This window comes from Squalius cephalus (genome assembly GCF_949319135.1).
Source record: "Squalius cephalus genome assembly, chromosome: 4".
In the NCBI taxonomy this organism is placed as follows: domain Eukaryota; kingdom Metazoa; phylum Chordata; class Actinopteri; order Cypriniformes; family Leuciscidae; genus Squalius; species Squalius cephalus.
This window is the reverse complement of record NC_137125.1, coordinates 44935489-44954905: the sequence shown is the minus strand read 5'-3', so window position 1 is coordinate 44954905 and position 19417 is coordinate 44935489. Positions and strand designations below refer to the sequence as shown.

Here is a 19417-nt window from a genome sequence, read left to right as displayed (position 1 = left end):
GATAAGTTAGGGTGGCTCTTTTACTGTATTAGCCTATATAATGTTGTGCAAATAACATAAAATTATCTTTTATTATTTTGAGTCATCATTCTTTGTTTGCTTCTGTTCTGATATAAATGACCCTTTACAAATCATTTCAGAGAAAGAAGTTGTTCTCAACTCTGTGTGGGGTTCTGGGACACAGCCACCCAATCAACAGCAGAGAATTTTGTTGTCTTGGATTTTGACTGGTCTGTTAAGGTGGTCATGGTAATGTCCTGACTTGCAGTGCTTTGGATTGTCCTCAGTGTGAGGCGGTGGCCAGCCTTTCCACTGAACGGTCTTATTGATATTCTGCATTCCCATGGTAAGTTGTATCATTATCTGATGTTTTCCCAAACATTACTGATGCCAAAACAGGATATTTGTCAGTCTAAAGTACTATTGTTGCACTTCAAGAAGTTATATTCAATGAAATGTGTTGTTATCAGAACTGAAAGGTGAATATGCCAATGTTTCAAAGCTGTGCTAAACAGTGCACATTTCATTACATTATTATATTGTTTTATTTGTTGTTGCCTGCAATGTCAGAATACACTAATTTCTTTATTTTCCATGCTTAATCTTTAATCTGGCACTGAAAAATTTCAAATGGAGAAAAAGGAAATACGAGGTTAATGCGGAGGGAAATGGGCCGGCAACATGCTTTATATTTCATGGTAGATTTCGTGTTTGATTAATGTCTTAAAGCATGAGATTGATTTAAAACAATCCTGATGAATCAGTAGATGAATTATCTCAACTGTGGCTAAAATATATTTTCAGTGCACATGCATTGAATTTATGCAATGAAATACCTATTTATATGTTAATGGACTTCTTGAAGACTAATGGAATTCTTGAAATCCTGTTGGTAAAGATAAAAGCCGAATCATTGCTCAAGAATATCTCTAATTAAACAATTATTTATAGAAGGGAGAGGTTTGGTAATATAAATTAAAGTTAATTTGGTATGTGAATATCTGTGTTCTAACAACTTGTTCTTTTAAGGGTAAATAAGAATCAGGATGGGCTTTTCTGGCAAAGGCCTTCCCATGGATGGGAATGGAGACTGGTAATATATATATATATATACACACATATACACTTTAATACACGTATATAACTATAAATGACAAGAACAAACAAACAGACAAAAAACATTTACAGCTTTAAACATCATGCATGTTTGAGGTTAATCTTCAAGAGTAACTCTTGTAATGTAACTTACTATTACTTTTAGTGTAAATCTATTAGTCTTATTTGTATCTCTTATTATGCATTGATATATCCAAATCACTTGCTGTGCCAACAGGCCCTCCAACAAAATTAGGAAACACAGAAGCCAGTCCCCTTTTCGTGATGTTTCACCTGTACCATCACATTTCTCAGAACCGGTCTCATTCCTGCAACATGGGGTAAACACTGCAGAATTATTAAGACCACTGACCATTAACCTGTATATTTGACAATTGTATCTGGTAGACAATCTCCTACATTAGTACCTTGTATCACTCCTCACTGTTTTCTCCTATAATAAAGCAATTTCAACTTACATCAATTTATTTTGAAAGTAGGAGCGTAACATATGGGGTAATATACAGTTGCAAAATACAGCCCTGGACACAGCATGATCCTAATCAACCTAATCAAAAGTTTATTTTGCAATAAAGACTGGCTAATTGTACATTATCACACATTATATGGCAGCAAGAACCTCCCATGTATGTATGCACCAACCCTGCTTGTTTTACACAGGATGTAACTGCCAACCTCTCCCGTCTCCCTGGTGTAAGGGGGCCACTCAGGGATGAAGATGACGACGATGATGTTCGGAGTCACAAGAGCTTGCCAGCGGTGATGACTACATTAACCCTCCAACCCAGAGACAAGAGGTCATACAGACATTCTGAGAGTCGCATCAGTTTACCCCCTCTCATAAGCACCAGGTACTGAATACAGATCATTCCAGGGCTGTGTTTTGGTCAACTTTTTTATGACTGTCCCTCCGTCTCGTTCACTTGGATGTATGTCCTTGCTTACGTTGCAAGAGTGCCCACTACTGGCAGAACCCTTGCAAATAGGTTTAAATAGAACACCCTGACCTGGGGGTGTCCAATCCTGCTCCTGGAGGGCCACTGTTCTGCAGAGTTTAACTCCAACTCCAGTTTAACACACATGAACCAGCTAATCAAGGTCTTACTGGTATACTAGACACTTCCAGGCAGGTGTGTTGAGGCAAGTAGGAGCTAAACTCTGCAGAACAGTGGCCCTTCAGGACCGAGTTTGGACACCCCTAAGCCCTTGATCACAATTAAGTGCAACCTCTGCTAGTTGCTGTTACGACGTTACAATCGCTTTGTGTTCTATGGATCTGCCTGAAGAGCACATATGAGTAGACTCCCTCTGTCAAAATCAAGGGGTCAAGAGTCTGTCCAAATAAACTTCCCTCGTCCACTTGACGAAGTTGAACGCATTTCAAAATGGTGGCAGGGATTCACCCGAGGGGAAGTGCTTAGGAAAAGTTGCGAGAGCCATAAGCGATATATAAGTGGTTCACTTTGTAAGCAACATGTTTTAAAGGAATAATTCACACAACAATGAAAATGTTGTCATTTAATCACCCTCAAATCTGAACTATTCCTTTAATACAGACTTCGTACACCACTAATTGTTTACCAATGGCCAATTGTTATTCAGTGGCATAATATGTTCATTGCTGAAATGTATGATTTGCCAGGTGCAGTTTGATTGTGAAAGGCACTGGATGCAAAACTGTCTCCAAACTCCCACCAATCACCAAATCCAGAAATAATTGGAAGGAAACAGACCCCCCGAGACCTCCTTGTAGGTCTGGATGCAGGTATTGCCTCCCTTTTTCTATTAACAACCACCCTTTGCAAGTACATTTAATGTACATTGTATCTTGCTTCATAAAAAAGGTCATGCCACTGTTAACTTAAAACCGTCAGCTCAAATCAACCACCCAATTGTTCATAAAAAAGAATTGGAAAAAAATCCAGGTCCAGTAACTCAGTAGGATGCAAAAGTTAAAAAGCCTTTATTGTTTTAGGCCCCGTTTACACGTACATGGTTATTTTGAAAAACGGAGACATTTCCCTTCGTTTGAGCCCTTCGTTTACACGCAAACGGAGAATTCACGTCTGAAAATGATTCTTTCTAAAAACTCTGACCAGAGTAGAGATTTTGGAAAACTTTGCTTGCACGTTTGCATGTAAACTGAGAAAAACTGAGTTTTAGGGAGCCAACGTCACAGTATGTGACTATTTTCGGGATTCTGATTGGCTAACGTGAGCTTGAGCTTCTTGTTACACTGCTCTTGACGGCATATACACGGGTTCGTGTAAACTAACACTTTTCTGAAAAATGACAGGTGTGCACAATGTTATTTTTGAAAACGGAGAGGGGTGAAATGTCCGTTTATGAAAATGGCCAGCCACATGTAAACGTGGCCTTAGTGGGCTAAAGCATTAAAACACCAACGAATCAAGCCATACTTATAGTTGCATTGATTTCAGGTGTGCCACTCTGGCACTTGCAACACAATTTCTTGGTCACTAGAGAAAACTTGGCCAAGAAATTGTGTTGCAAGTGCCAGAGTGGCACACCTGAAATCAATGCAACTATAAGTATGGCTTGATTCTGTCTGTTTGTTACCAACACCCTGATGAAGGCCAGTGGGCAGATACGCGTTGGTGTTTTAATGCTTTAGCCCTCTAAAACAATAAAGGCTTTTTAACTTTTGCATCCTACTGAGTGCCTGGACCTGGATTTTTTTCCCAATTCTTTTTTATGAACATTTAACCCTTCCAGGAGCACCAGAGGATACAAGGGATACCAGCAGCGCTCCAGTTCCCCTTTGTCTAGTCAACCACCTATTGACTAGCCATCTAAAACCTGACAATAAGAACAGGACTTTTCATCAGAATTCAGTACCCTTCGCTTTTAGGCTAGAGGAAAGTACAATTATTTCATACTTGTCAGTGTAGGCAAGAGGCATGGCTTGACTTCGTTCTGCATTTGGAGCGCTGTTAAATTCACAGAACAAAAATGAAAAGGCACAGTCAATATCTTGCCCGGCAGATATATGCAGTCATTTTCAGCTTATTAATGATTTAAAGCCTGGTTAGTCTCGGCATCACGTGGGAAGGTATTTTTCTGCTTCCCTCATTTATTTGAGGCTGTGAGGTGCGAGGGAGAGAGAGCAGAGATCAGCACTGAGAGGCAGAGAGAGGGCATATAGGTTTCTATTCAATTACTATCAGCCCCCACAGCTGGGCTAATAAACTGAAATTAAAGTGTCCCAATAAAGTGGATTTACACAGTGCAAACAGCTACACAGTCAGGTCTGATTTTAGTGCAGAGAGTATGTTTAAATGCCTCTCTCTGGTAGACACGGCACTTATGTGAATTAAGAGCAAGGAGTTTTAGATTTGTCTCCACTTGCAATGAGTTACAGATATGTCTCCTCTTCCCAGGACCATCACTGATGAATGCGATTAGTAACAGAAATGGTAATTGAATCTTAATGTGATTGAAAACCTGATAACCTTTCCTGTAGTGGAACTTTTTGTGTTGTACCCATAGTCAACTTGGCAGATAGGCTTTGGAATATATAGTGACATCGTTTCAGAAAAAAAAAAGAACGCTTTAACTAAATAAATATGTGGTAAACAATTTTGGACAATTTTAATTGAATTCTCTTGCAGCTATGCTTGATCTCATTTCTGTTGCTTGCACCTGACCCATGTTTCTTTCATTATACTGAAAGACAAACTGCTGCTAAACCTTTCTCTGTTTAAACAGTAAATTTCTAAGGGTTTTTAGTGCATTGCTACAAGGTTGCTAAAGTGTTCTGGGTAGTTGTTAGAGTGTTTTTAAGTAGTTACTAGAGGGGTCTGAGTCATTGTTAGGTGGTTGCTTACTGGGTCAAGTCTGTAAGATATTCTGGTCACTAGATATAATTTGGTCCCTCCTCCAATTTAAGGCAGCTCAATTTAAGGTATCATTCTGGTTTGTAGCACAACATAATGAACACATGCAACATACTTTAAGTTATGTAACAAAGTTAACAAACCACTAACCCTAGCCTAAGCAAGCATCTGGTTCATCAAAGTGTGCATGCTTATTAGTTTTATGCATATAACTAGTACATATATATAGTATTTCATCTTCTAATTATTCTCATTCTCTTATGAAAAAGGCCGGACAAAATGGAATTCCTTTCAGCTAAACCTGCTCATGCATTGATGCATCCAAAAATTGTACCTGTCGGGCAGACATCTCTGTCTGTCAATGTGCACACTGTTCAAGGAAATGGGCCCTGCTTGCTTCCTGCCAAAGCCTCTGGAGTGTCCCCGAGATCTCGACTTACTTTCCAAAGTCCTGTAGTGCAGGCAGTGTACCCTATCAGTCCTAACACCATGCAACAGATGAGGCAGACTGACAGAGCGTGCCAGCCCCTGAGGTCTGTGCTGAAAAAAGTGCCAAACAGAGGAGTGTTTGACTGCCCACTGGCAGCCCACCTGCTGGAGCCATTTTCTGAGTTCCAGGAGCATCTGTGCCGCCAAATCCTACACTCTCCACTGCCTTATCGTGCTGCTCTGCCACAGGTCCACATTTCTTGTCACCAGGACCAGGTAGATCTGTTGCCTGCACATAGGGGCCAATACAGTTCCCTGATGGAACGCACCGTAGAGGTCTGCAACTCCCAAGGACAGAAGCTTCCCAAAATCACCATGACCTGCCCGACACCTTCTCCAAAACGCCTGTGTCGCACAGAGATGAGGCATGCGGCTTGAAAGGCAAACCAAGATGGCTATAGAGTGAACGAACAAGCTAAACAAGGGAAATCAAAAGCTAATATTGCTCTGCGCACAGAGGATCACAGAAAGTTCACCAAGATCACAAATTCATTTTGTTCACGTTAAGAGACAATAAAGCCAAAACAGAGACATCTGTCCAATCTCTTGGCACTTTTTCTTATTTTAAGTGATTATTGGACTCATGGTCATAACCCTCTCCTGTGCAAAGCTCAAGTTATTGCTGTATCACCAATCATCTTTCTTTCTTTTTTTTCCATGGAAGCCCTAAGGATCATTAAAACAGATTCATTTCACATTTTAAATTGATCTTTCAATTCTTTCATAACTTTTACAATTTACAACAAAGTTACAATTGCCCCCAACCTCATTGCCATGAGGAAATATTGTATAGTGACTAAAAAAGATTTCAGTTTTTCTTGAAAATTTTGCAGGAAATCGATTGCACTTTTTCTAAGGCATAAAGAGAACTTTACTGAGGATATATTGAAATTGTCATTGCTTTAGCCTACATATGAATTGAATGAAGTGTGTTACAATTGCCCTCAGCCCAACCCTCTGATTATATACCATATGAAGCTGCCATGTCATTTAAAAGTGAGTTCTAACCAGAATGCTATCATGATTCTAAAATTGTACTTTTATCCTGGTACTGTTGAAGAGCAAGTTATTGCTAATGATTATCTTTCAGTGACAACTTCTAAATTATGAGGATAAATTCTTATTGTGCATTTCATAATGATTAAAGGGACATGGGAACTTCACTTGTTCACACTTATTGCTAAATTCAAAACAATGGTCCCATGACCAGCATCGGTTTTTGACCCAGCACTGTGCTATCTTGCAGAAATAAAAACATTCAAGTTAAAGTGTGTGTTTTTATATTGTTGTCATTGTCCTTGTTGTTTATGCTAATGACAATAATGATAACGTTGAAGTAATAGATATATAAATTCAATATAAATCACATCACACAGCATCGAAATAACTTTTCTTACGTGGATATTTGCAGATTTACACTGCCAACACAGCCAAAACTCTTGTCAATAACAACATGTCAATAAAAGTGTCAATAATAAAGCTCATTAATTATATTTCCAACTAATCATTGCTGTTAAAAGTCATTGGAAGGACACTTAATTAAAAGTGTAAGTGGCAGTATTGTGGTTAATCATTGATTTGCCTACACTTACAGCAGGCATGGCTCAAACATGTACAGCGAATTACAAATTCCCAGAAGGACTGGACACCAGGGGTCTGATGATAGCGTTATCTACAAGTACCGTTGTGAGTAATGAATGTAGTTGCTGTTAATGAATGTAAAGTTTAGCAGTTTAGATCACTTTAGCATTTGGCATTTTCTTAAAGGTATCAAACATCTAAGACACACACACACAATTCAAAAATTGCAAAGCATGTGTGTGATCACCACTGCTGTTTCACCAATGAAGTCAGAGCAGAATTTTCGCATTCTTCATTCTTCAGTCATAGCACATGAAATAGAGTGGCTCTGAGGTTTCACAAGGAATGGGACTTTGATATTTAAGATGACAGAAGTGCTTTGCAACTATGAGTGCTTAAGGCTGGGACATGTGTAACAATCTCTTTTTCCAGCAGTAAGCAAACATGTCACAACATGGGTCTTCAGTGGCCCAGGCTTAGCTTCATTGCTGTGCGTGTGCGTGTGCGTGTGCGTGTGCGTGCGTGTGTGTGTGTGTGTGTGTGTGTGTGTGTGTGTGTGTGTGTGTGTGTGTGCATGTGGCCTGTTTCTCAGGTCCCTGCTCTGCTTGTGTATGGGTGTAACAGCTCCCTGGTTTCACGCTTCGATTATCTGGTCAGGCATTACCCATGGTTGCATTCCCCCCACAGCCTTGTCAAAGCATTGCCTGACCTTTTTCTCTCCAACTGACAGACATTCCTCTCATTCTTACAGGGAATAAGAGCAGGATGGGCCCCATGTTGAATGCACTGACCGAACTACCAAATTGGCATTACAAAAGTTGCCCGAGTATTGTAAATTAGTATAATAATAAAACTTTCTCTGGAAATCTATAAGCAAATATAGTAAGTCTACTCCTGTTTGAAAGTATCACCAGGGGAAAAACGTGTCTCCAAATAAACCTGTTAGCCAACATGTACTAGAATGTATTTTCCACTAGAGGGCATAACAAGCCCTTTCATGGCACACCACAAGGGTTATATTGTGATTTAAAAAATCAGGAGTGCTGCCACAACTGTGCATTAAGGAAAGAGGGCTGTTGTGCCTGAGACATATCCATGTTTTTCAGTTGAGGCGTTTGTGTCTTACTTTTTACACATGTTAACTAGTCTCCGATTTCATGTGTTAAGGACCATGTTACTGGACCTTCAGAGAAACAACTCAAGATTGTTTCTAAATGGTCTATATTGCAGGTTAGTTTTTAGGGCAATTGGTAACACTATACAGTAAGGTAATTAATGCATTAGGTATCATGAACATTTGAATGAGCATGTTTACAGCATTTCTTAATCTAGGTTAATTTATATTGTTCATTGTTAATTTATAATATATTAATGTTAATTTATACAACTTGTATTGGTATGTCTGGAAATGAGTAGTATTCAGAAGTATTGTCCATTTTAGTTCATGATACCTGATGCATAAAGTTAATGAATTGAACCTTATTGTAAAGTACATTAAAGAGTAACTTAAAAACATTTAGTAGTTTTAAGCTCTACAATTTTGAATAGGTCATTAACTATTAACAGTTACTTTAGAGAAAAGTAAATTCTGATAAAAGACATTGAATAAACCTGTTCTTAATTTTTTTTTTCAATTCTTTCATAAGCAAATTAATTTACCAATATCTTCTGATAATTTTAAGAGATGTTCAGCTTTCAGAAAAACTGCACCCTTATAAGCATTACACAACCCTGAATAAGCCCTTATTTAGGACACAATCCAAGAGACGATTATCCATGCTTGTTACTTCTGACGCAAACGACAGCTTGCCTCAATAATTTGATAAGCTACCTGAAAGTTCACTTGAAACAAACAGAAGGGGCAAAGAACAGTCCTCAGGTCAAGTTAAAAGTTTATGTAGAGATAATGCCCTAAGGAAGCACAAAGAAAATTTGAAAGTGTTCTGTGGGAAGAAAAGAAAATATTTTGTAACAGATAACCTATTTCTTTCTGTCATAAAAACACTTAAGAGGAAGTTAAACCAAAACAAATTGTCTGATGTGCATTTCGTAGCTTATCTTATAAAAAACGGACCAAAAAACGTAGCCACAAACTCTCTACATTACTTTGTGAAATGTTTATTATTTGGTATATTTTATCATATCGCTATTGCATTTGATAAATCCAACAAGCCACTCAGGGTAATGTGTTAAAGTGATTTTTAGGCACAGTGCACAGCAGAGTAAAACCTGTTTACCCATGGTAAAATCAATGTAACAAAGGCCCTCCAGTTCCTTATTTCTCTATTAAACAAACATTGTGAGCATCTAATGAAACAGTAAAATTCCTCTGGTTTGAATGTGACTGTAAGAAAGAAACATACATGTATCAACAGCTGCAGTACATTTACAGACAGCTCTCCTATGCCGAGGTCATTCATCTGCCTATCAGATTTCTAGTGAAATGTTAGGCTTACAGCCACAGTTGCTACTTCAGTATCAGACCTGCCTTTAAAACTGGAAGGCCACCATTATGGTCACTCAGGCACACGCTTCAAATCACTTACAATGAGGTGTCAATCCTGTGCATATGCTCAGTGTCATATGATCTCTACCAAAGCATGTGTGCATGTTTATACACTTACTCCTACATATTATTGCCTATCTAAGGCCATCATGAAGCTTTCACCACTGGTCTGTTTTCACTCTGCTGTTTGTAATCTATAGTTTGAGCTCCTCCTCTGATCCATCCTAAAGTGACATGCACCCGCGTGCTGGAACAACACCTATTCACAGAATACTGCATCATGCAATCTTTATCTCTCAGAGGGACCAGCACCTTTTTTTGTGCATAGTGAGATTTTGCACTGTGCCAATGTGTCCATGTAACTTTCTATATTTGACTGCAAGCACAGCAGTGCCACAAATTACCACCTCAGCAGTCGGTATCAATTCTTGGAGATTACGACAGTGTCAAATCTGTAACCAGAAGACCTCTCATCAGCAATAACCAGTAAAAGGGTTGCATATGTTTCTAAAAGTAGCTGTTCCTCTTTCAATTAAAATTTCTTCAGATTTTTTTTTTTAAATGAGAGCCACCAAAAGTGGATGAAACTCACAACTGCTCATCAAATATACACGAGTATCTGCATCCAACTGGATAAGAGCTAGAAGGTGAACAAGAACTATAAAAAACAAAGCCCATACAACTAATGGAAGGCTGTATCTGGTTATTTGAGTTGCATTTCATACTACATAAAACAACCAGTAAGAATTTACAATAAGGTGCAATTGGTTAACATGCATCAGGTATGAATTATGGACAGTAATTTTGGATGCATTTGCAGTTATTTAGCAAACGTTGTATTGAGTTACCTGGAGTAAAACCATATAAAGTCCAAGCTCATCAAAGCCTGGCAGTGTTAAAAGTGATTCGCATTAAAAAGAAAAGTGCTGTCTATCAGTATAATCATTGCTGATAAGGTTTGTTTGCATCATAAATTGAGGTGATAAATGTAGATGGATGGTTCACCGTTCATGTTTTGACATGCACAGGATCACTTTGGTGTCTTAGAGAGTGCAGGTCTGGGTGAATGGGTTCATCTGGATCGCGCTGTGCATGGGGCCTGTTTTTGGAGCCGCATCATTCAATAAGTTTCATAAAAGCCTTTGCCAAGACTGCCAGTGCAGATCCCCCATGTCCGTCAGCACATGCTAGGCGCTTGTCTTTAAACGGCTGCGTCCTCTATGACTTCCACCGGTGCCTGATGCGCCGTGGGCCAGAGATAGCTGACCAAGCCATTTATTTAAGGGCTCTGTTTAAACACATCTATCTCCAAGTGTGCATGGTGGTTAATTTCCACCATATGAATTTAACTTAGCGCAAATCCAAAATACTCTGGGTATTTTGGACTAGATTGAGTTGTTCACTGGGCAGTTGATGTTTTATCAGTGGCAGTGTGAGGTGAGAAATCACATAAACTTGGCAAGATAAACAGCAATAATTTACAGCAGATGTCCTTTACAACCTCTTAAACAAAGGACATGATTTTATGTACATTACTGACTATAAAAGATCTATTGACTATTGTATGCTACATACTAATAAAGACATTATCGAAAGTGATGTCTGGAGTATTACCCCCTGTAAATAAGGGGATTGGATTTGAGAAAACTGTCTGAAAACAGTCATTATTTTTGCAATTCCATTTGGTGACGCAAGTGGTGCAGAAATGACATTGCAGCTTTATTGAGAATGTGGCTTTCAGTTTACACAATATCTGCATATAGCTCAAATTTCCAACAAAATGTGTTCTACAAATCATATGATCTGTTGAATCTATCTGCAGAACTTCATTTGAATGCAACAGATTTTGCAATGAGTCTATAACAGTTAATTAGACAGTATTGAGAACACAGCTAAACATCTGCCAAGGACTCGAGGACGCCTGTAACGTCATCAGTTCACGTAAGAAGTCATTGCACTGCAGTCTCAAAGCCCCTTGAGAGTCAGCGTAACTAATGAAATTATTCTCCAAGCCTCAGGATAAACAAACATTAAAGAACAGTGATAGAAAGAGTGGGAAAGTGAGTGGAATACAGATTAGCCTCCTACTGGGTAAAGCCTGCTGTTTAAAAGGAGACACAAGAGGTCTTGTCACCACTCCGTGAACATCATGTTGATAAATGCGATGTAACTAACTGCCTGATAGTTACATCAGATAATCAGTGTTGTCATGACATTATCACTGCAGACTCAGAGTGATTGGGCTAAAAATGTCTGTGGTTCATAAGCAAAGACAGAAAATTTCAGGTTCAGTCCTGTGCCAGCCGAGAAACCGCCATTGAGATAAATGGGAACCCTGAACACAAAAAAATGATAGACAAGCAGAGAGTGTTTCTGTATAGCTTTCTATATAACTGGATAAAAGGTAATTCCCATCCCCCTGGCTTTTTTTCTGTTAACAAAACCAGTGCCATCAAAAAGAAACCTATTTCAGGGATATCTGTTAGGGAGTATAGAAAATTAAACTGTGTATTTCCATTAAAAAGTTGCTTAGAGCACCTTGAAATAATTTTATGATGGAAATCATCATGCATGCTAATTTAAGTCCATCTGAAATGCTTGGCAACTTTAAAACTGCCTTACTTAGTGGGTCAGTCAGTTCTTTGAGCAATTCAAAGAGTCGTAAACGACCACAGGGTTGTCGCTTCAACAACAAAAGGTGTTTGCCCTGAAGGGCTATTTCAGGGTGCGTAGTATTCAGAGAATGGCTGCACTGTTGATTCACCTGCATCTACTGTGAGTCAGCTTTATGAAGGCCAGTGAGAAGCCCCGTACAGCCTGTCAACCTGTCACTCTCCTTGAGTGTGTATAAGTGTGTGTGTGTCTGTGAGAGAGAGATCACTCCTGCAGAGGTAAACTAATCCTGCCCTAAAGAAAGCCTTGCACCCAGAGTAAAGAGCAGAAGGGACAGCTGGATGGGGTTAGTGGGTGTCTCGCCGTGCCATGAAATGGCTGCCAAAAATAAAATGATTTGTTTCTGGAGGTTAAGTTAGCTCGCTTGCTTCTTTAAGGCTGTTAATATACATAGATGGATAATCTGTTGGCCAAAAAGGCAAGTGAAAAATGGTCTTCTTTTTTAAATTCTCCCTCTAGCTTTCCGAAGCAGTTCAGGGGGACAAATATAAAGGGTTTCTGGGAATTGCGTGGTATTTGTAGGGCGGCATGCATGGGGCAGGGCGTGGAAGGGGACGGTACAATGTAGCCGGCAGGCATTGGAGATATTTCTCAGCTGATCTGTACTGTCCGGGAAACAGGTCACAGTTACAACCCCTGACCTCAGAAGGGTGGACACCCAACCTGTCAATCAAATTGGCAACACCACACCCCTAACTCCTAAACAAATAACTCCTAAATAAATAAACAAAACACAATGAACAAACAAAGCTAAGCGTTAAGAGGGCAGATTGTATGCTTTACATGTAACTAAGCAACAAAACAGTGGGTGCTCATGGGAAAACATGTCGCACAGGAGAACGGTTTGGTGAAAATCTGTTACGTAATCTTTAAATGTGAGCTACTTCTCATTTGACTACATAGTACAGTTTGTGATCAGTGTAATGAGTGTAACTGTATAATTGCTCTGTGCGACTCAGTTATATTAAGGCTAGGGACACACCTGAGGTTACTGTGACAGCTCGTATGTCAGTAAGTGTACTTCATGATACTGTGAGGTTAACACGTGGTTAGGGCAAAGTGAGTGTCTTAAAGGTGGATTAGTTTTAAGCTGAATTACTGGACTCCTCGCTGTGCAGGGCATACACTTGGGTCCATGGGGAAAACTTTGGCCTTGGGATCACGGTGGGGATCCATCTGTGCCGTGAGGATGACGTGCTACTATATACGCACTGTTGTACAGACACCATGCCCCCATAATAGCACTGTGCCATCAAGCTAGAGACCATCAGCCTTTATGATTTCATAGTAACGACAGCACAGATGGTTACAGATGGCAGGGTGGCATGGAAAGACGCAGACCCTACCAACTTTCTGATTAGTTTTGCATTGGACCTCACACACTTCATTTATGCACATATTCTCTTGGTTACCTTTTGTAGTTTTGAGTTTTGTTGTAAAAGAGAATAATTTTGAATGTCAGTCAAATTGGAGATTATTTCAGTAGCCAGTATTGTTTGTTAGAGGTGCTTGTTATGACCCTAAACTGTGGTATGGATATCAATGAAACCTTACATTTTGAGGGGGGGGAGGGGGAGGGGGGGGGGGTGGGGTTCTGGCAAGCAGGTGAAAATTACAAAGACTGAATTGAACAAAAGATTATATAGGTACCAAAAAATCATAGAGACTTGAGAGTGGGCTCTTTTGCCAGAAAGTATCCGCCCAGAACACCATAGCATTGTATTTTTTAATGTTCATACAATTAATTCAATGGGGTCCAAAGTTGTTTAGACCCCAAATTTCATCAAATGATCTTTGTTTGTTTGGAACGACAATTGGGTAAGGATCACTTGGTAATTATTTATAGGCAGTTTGTGCACTTCTATGAACTTTACAAAACAAACATCTTGGGATTGAACATACAATGCTCCTATATGAGCAACCCTCCAGCATTTAATAGCGTAACTTGAGCTGCAGAGAGCAGCTCGGGTGGCATGCATGAAAACCCTCCATTTCTCTCTTGGGATTTCTGTAGTCACTAAATTTGCTCTGATGAATAAAGTGTCCACGGTGTGGAAGTGATTAGTTTTCCACCACAAAATGGCCACTAGGCAGTTTAGACCACTTGATTATAGATTTATCCATTTAGTCTGACGGAGCATCAGTACCACACACAACTGGTTATGGGGAGCTTTCATAATTTAGGTAAATCACATTTAACCCAAACACAATGTTTCTTTTGGCTCTCATGTTGAAAGTGTCATAGAAACTCAATAGGGTCTTAAAGCTCGGCTTATTTTCATTTGTGCTCAAAGTTGCTCCATGATTAGCCAGTATAGGCCCAGGATGACCCTTACCCCACAAAAAACAAACAAACAAACAAACAAAAAACAAAAAAAACTCCCATTCATGAATAAGACTCTGGTCTATCCGACAATTCATCTGTCTATTTGGTCTAGACTGAAAATAATGAAAACAAACAAACCTACAAAGACATTATTAGAGGCGGTAGAACACTCTGAACTTTCCATTAGGTTATGTAATCTTAAACTGATCAAATGTTTGTTTTATGGGTGAGTAGAATGTGTAGAATCTACAGTGAGTAGAATATTAAATTATACAGTAACAAAAGTTATTTGGGTTTCATTTTTGTCACTGACTGCAATACCATTTTAACTGTCTCTGTTTATATAAGCTAGTGTGAACCTCTTCCTGGGGAAATGTCATGTGTACAAGTCTGATAACTAATGTGGTCTGTATAATTATTGAAATGATTAAGAATAAGACAACAGTCTACAGAAGTTGAAAATCATCACGGAAAGGCAGTATTTATTGAAATTATGGTTTTAGTGACTGAAATGGTGATCAGTGGCTGGTGTTTGAGGTAGTGTAGTGGAGTATAATCATTTTTCTGACTTAAACCCTATATGATAATGCTAACATAAATTCCTTGTTAGCAGGTGTATAAAGAAGTTAAGTGTCCCAGATTACACAAATTCACACAATATGATAATAATGGAAAAGACCATTCTGTGTGTAGCCTAGTTTTTTTCTACAGAAGCTTTGCTGTCATTTATTAGTAAACAGATACGTTTCTCTTGACTGAATGAGTGCTGATGGAGAGACCATTAATCCTGTTGTTTAACCAGAGTGATACAGAGTAGGTCTCTTCATGCATTGTGAAAATATAGCTGTAGAGTTGAGTAGTAGAAGATCAAACACAGAAAAGGGCGGTTCGTACAGCGGATCAATTACAGGGTGACAATACTCATTACTTTGGAAGGAGGAGTCAAGCTGAGCGTCTTTCTAGCACACACACACACAATTTCGTTTTCAACCCCATCAATTATTAAGCAGTGTAATTTTACTTCGTCACACATCTACTCTATACTCATGCCCTGGCCTTGTGAGCTTTGCTAACAGAAGGGTTGGGTGATCATACTTGAGGTAACAGGTCTCAAGCGCCTCATAATTACAGATATCTAAAAGCCAATGGTGCCAAAACCGCATCAACAGCTGCAAAAGCGTATTTTTTATCGACTTCTCTTCCACGTAATTACACATTTTAACCAACAGAAGTGAAGAATGAACAGGAAACTGGTTGGATTGTTAGCCGAATGGAGACAGTCGATGTCTATCAGTGAAGAACGTGATGAGCTGTGTTTAAAGCTTTCACTTACAATATTGCATCGGAGGCACATCTTTTAAGGTAAGCAGAGGACAGTTTTAAACAGAAGTAGAGCATAACAGAGGTGGTTTTAATAAATAGACTTGGTGTCAATTTGTGAATTTCAAATTAGGCAGCACTGAAAAAGAAATCAATAGCTTCTTAACTTCTGGCAATTAATATTTAATTTTCTTTCAGGAGCCCAACATTTATCTATTAATCCTTCCCCAATTCTTGCAATATTCGGTTTTTACTACAGAGCTCTGTTTAGATAATAAAGCAAAAAATATGATTTCTTTCTCAACTTTAATAGCTAGACGTCTTATATTGCACAAGTGGAAGGACAGATTTTCACCTACTTTTAGTCAGTGGATTAAGGATCTTATCATCTTGCACTAGAGACGATTCGGTATTCAATTAAAGGCTGCAGTCAAATGTTTTTCACTATTTGGCAGCCAGTTCTGACATACATAGAGCAAATTTAATATTTACTGTTTGATTTTACTGTTGTTTCTTTTTTCCTTTCTTTCCCTCATCTTTTTATTTATTTACCTATTTATTTTTAAATGTATGTGCATATTTGTGCATGTATATGTGTGTGTATAATGTGTGATAATGGTGCAGTGGGGATGGGATGAGACTTTGAAAAAAAGAAGAAGAAGAAAAAAAAGAAATCAATATTACTCTCTTGGGAAAAAGCAAGAGCAGTAGATTACAAATGCTGATTTATTACAACCACTAAGATAAACCATTAAGATTGAGAGCTCTGTCACACTGGAACTCACAAAGGCAGAAATCTTCAACTTCACTGGCAATGAGAGAGACACAAAGTTTCTGTGATAAAGATACAAATAATCAAAAGTTGTATTACTTACTCGCGTGATGAGCTCTACTACAAAACCTAGTGAGCTTTCTTGCTGCCCACATAGCATTCTGGAGCAGCATCTTAACTGATTTGGGACAGTCTACATAGGTAACAAATACAGGCATCATACAAAAAATGTTTTAAACAATAAACAAATTGGGTTTAAAAGTCAGTTTTTATCATTAGAAACTAATTTAGATACATTTCAGTATTGAATGAATTTAATTGAGTTATTTCTCTTCCTTCATTCTCTATCTTGGATTTATTTTTTCAGTTTGTTGCTGTGCATAACATGTGATGCTTCCTTAGAATTTAGTGTATAATTGTTGAGCAAAGCTACTGTTTGATGCTTGCAAATGCTATAAGGAGGTATCTTGGTTTTGGTGAGTGAGCCTCTAGTCATTGTATTTAAATATCAATTTTTTCTTTGGTTTTGATGTCACTCTCTAAACATGAGGTTAAATATTCGGTAACATTCTCGTTTGCTAAAAAAAATTGCATCAGATAAAACTCATGTCCACCCCTCAGACTGAAAGAAAAACAATGAGATAACAAAAGAGTAAAAAGGCACCACACCTCATGCTTATCTCCGGTTGATTACACTGTGATGACCAAAACTGCACATTACACTCCATCATGGTTACTCTGGTGGAGTGAATGAGAGTGTAAACACAGCTGCAGGAAATTCAAAGCTTTTTTTTACCCCAGCAGGAATGGCTGCGGTACTTCATATCCTTGCAGCATCAATTCATTTGCTTCATTGAAACATTTCAGTGGCTTCCCACCTAACACTGAAGTACCAAGTTTATAGTCAGCTGGGTTGTTTTGCTTTAGTGCTGAGGGAAGTTAGTTTGATGGATGCCACTTTCTACTCTCCCTCAGGCTAGAGGAATTTTGCTTTTTTTATTTTTTTTTTATGAATGAATGGATTCATTCAAAGATCTGTGTAGTGCATGCCGTTTTCCGTGTGTACCTAGTTAGCATATACACTGCCCGGCCCCCCAAAAAAGTCGCTGTTTAGATTTAAATAGGCAAATGCTTAAGAGTCAATGATTTGATCATTATTGCAGTGATTATTATGTTTCTGGCATGTTATATGGTTTCTTAAACAACCATGTAGGATTTGGTGGAGTGAGTGCTTGACTTTTACACTGTCAATACAAGCTTTTGACCAAAAATGTATGCACCTCTTGATGTAAATAAATGTTGTGATGTTATTTTAATCAAGAGGTTCATACATTTTTGGTCAAGATTTTGTATTGACAGTGTAAATGTCAAGCACACTGTAAAGTTTACTCCAGCACATCCCAAAGACTTTTAATAAATTTAAGATCTGGACTCAGAGGTGCCAATTCATGTGTGAAAATGATTCTTCATGCTCCCTCCCAATCATTCTTTCACAATCTAAGCCTGATGAATCTTGGCATTGTCATCCCATCATATAATGCTAGAAACATAATAATCACTGAAATAATGATCCAGTTATTGACTCTTAAACATTTGCCTATTTAAATCCAAACAACAATTTTTATTTTCTTTATTTTTTTGGCCGGGTTGTGTATATTTAAAAATCTTCATCGATTTGGCTAAAACACACATTAATTCACTTCACATTAAAAATGGTTCAACGTTTTGTTGAGAAGTTTTTTTGGACTTGTTGTTCATCTATTCCCAATAGCCACTGTAAAGTAAACATCAGTAAAGAGTGACAGTTAAACAGCAGTGGGGGATATTTAAAAAGTGATGCTGCATCTCAGGTTGGGGGTCTGGTGTCTTTTTTCATTTGTGCAGATGGGACTCTCATGCTAGTTCCACCCCCACAGTGAGAGATCAAGTGATTGGATGTTATACTCTATTCATCACTCTTCTAATGAGCTCATTGGTCCACAGGTCTGTAGTTAACCTTGTTTGTAAGAACAACACTTTGGGTAATTGAGCCTTCAGCATCATCAATCAAATGGATGTGCCAAGAACCATTTCAGCTTGGGCTTCTTTTTGTGTTAGCTATGCCAAAGATGGTGGCATGTTACCAGCCACCGGCATGACAACAATAGCCATGAATTTAAATATCAAAAACAAATTGTAACTTGAACTACACCTGTTCCTGCCTTGTAAACTCTGGCTTTTGTGGGATGTAAACAAGGCCTCTGATATTCAGGTTGATAATCGAGATTCATTGTTGCCAGGCAACACATTATTTGCACAGTCCTGAACTGGTCTCTGTAGTTTGGTTAAGGGCTACTCGGTGTACACAAGATTACAGACGGTCTCAATGATGGCTCTTTAAACAAGCACAATGCTATTGTGTGCCAGAGAACATATGTGCAGCATGTTGTGCTGAAATCTATCGTTCTGTACAGAGTCACTGAAAGTGGCTCAAACTGGATTAGGACAAATGTGTGCTTTGTTAGTTAGTTCCCTCTGTAATCAATCCGTTTGGACACTTTCTACAAGCCAGATGTTGCTCCAGCAGCCATGGAGACAATGCTTAGTATGCTAGAAGCAACGTTTGACTGAATTTAAAATGAGAGAAGACTTTGAATACAGCCAGGGTTTCCAATGTGGCAACAAGCACAACAATGAGCACCCCCTTCTTCAGCACTGTGCCGTTAATAGCCTTGCATCTGCATGCAAAACCATGCCCCTGGCCAGAAGGGTATCCCAAAGGCAGGACAGGGAATGAT

At 38.7% G+C, this 19417-nt stretch overlaps 1 protein-coding gene across 1 annotated transcript; it reads left to right on the top strand.

Moving 5' to 3' along the window:
- The first annotated feature begins 279 nt into the window (after positions 1–279).
- LOC307157889 (uncharacterized protein) lies at positions 280–6727 on the top strand. Its single transcript, XM_079869884.1, has 6 exons — positions 280–346; positions 1030–1093; positions 1334–1436; positions 1777–1967; positions 2759–2881; positions 5243–6727. Exons 2-6 carry the CDS (start codon positions 1047–1049, stop codon positions 5838–5840), a joined length of 1062 nt encoding a protein of 353 aa, XP_079726010.1. The 5' UTR covers positions 280–346; positions 1030–1046; the 3' UTR covers positions 5841–6727.
- The last annotated feature ends 12690 nt before the right edge of the window (positions 6728–19417 follow it).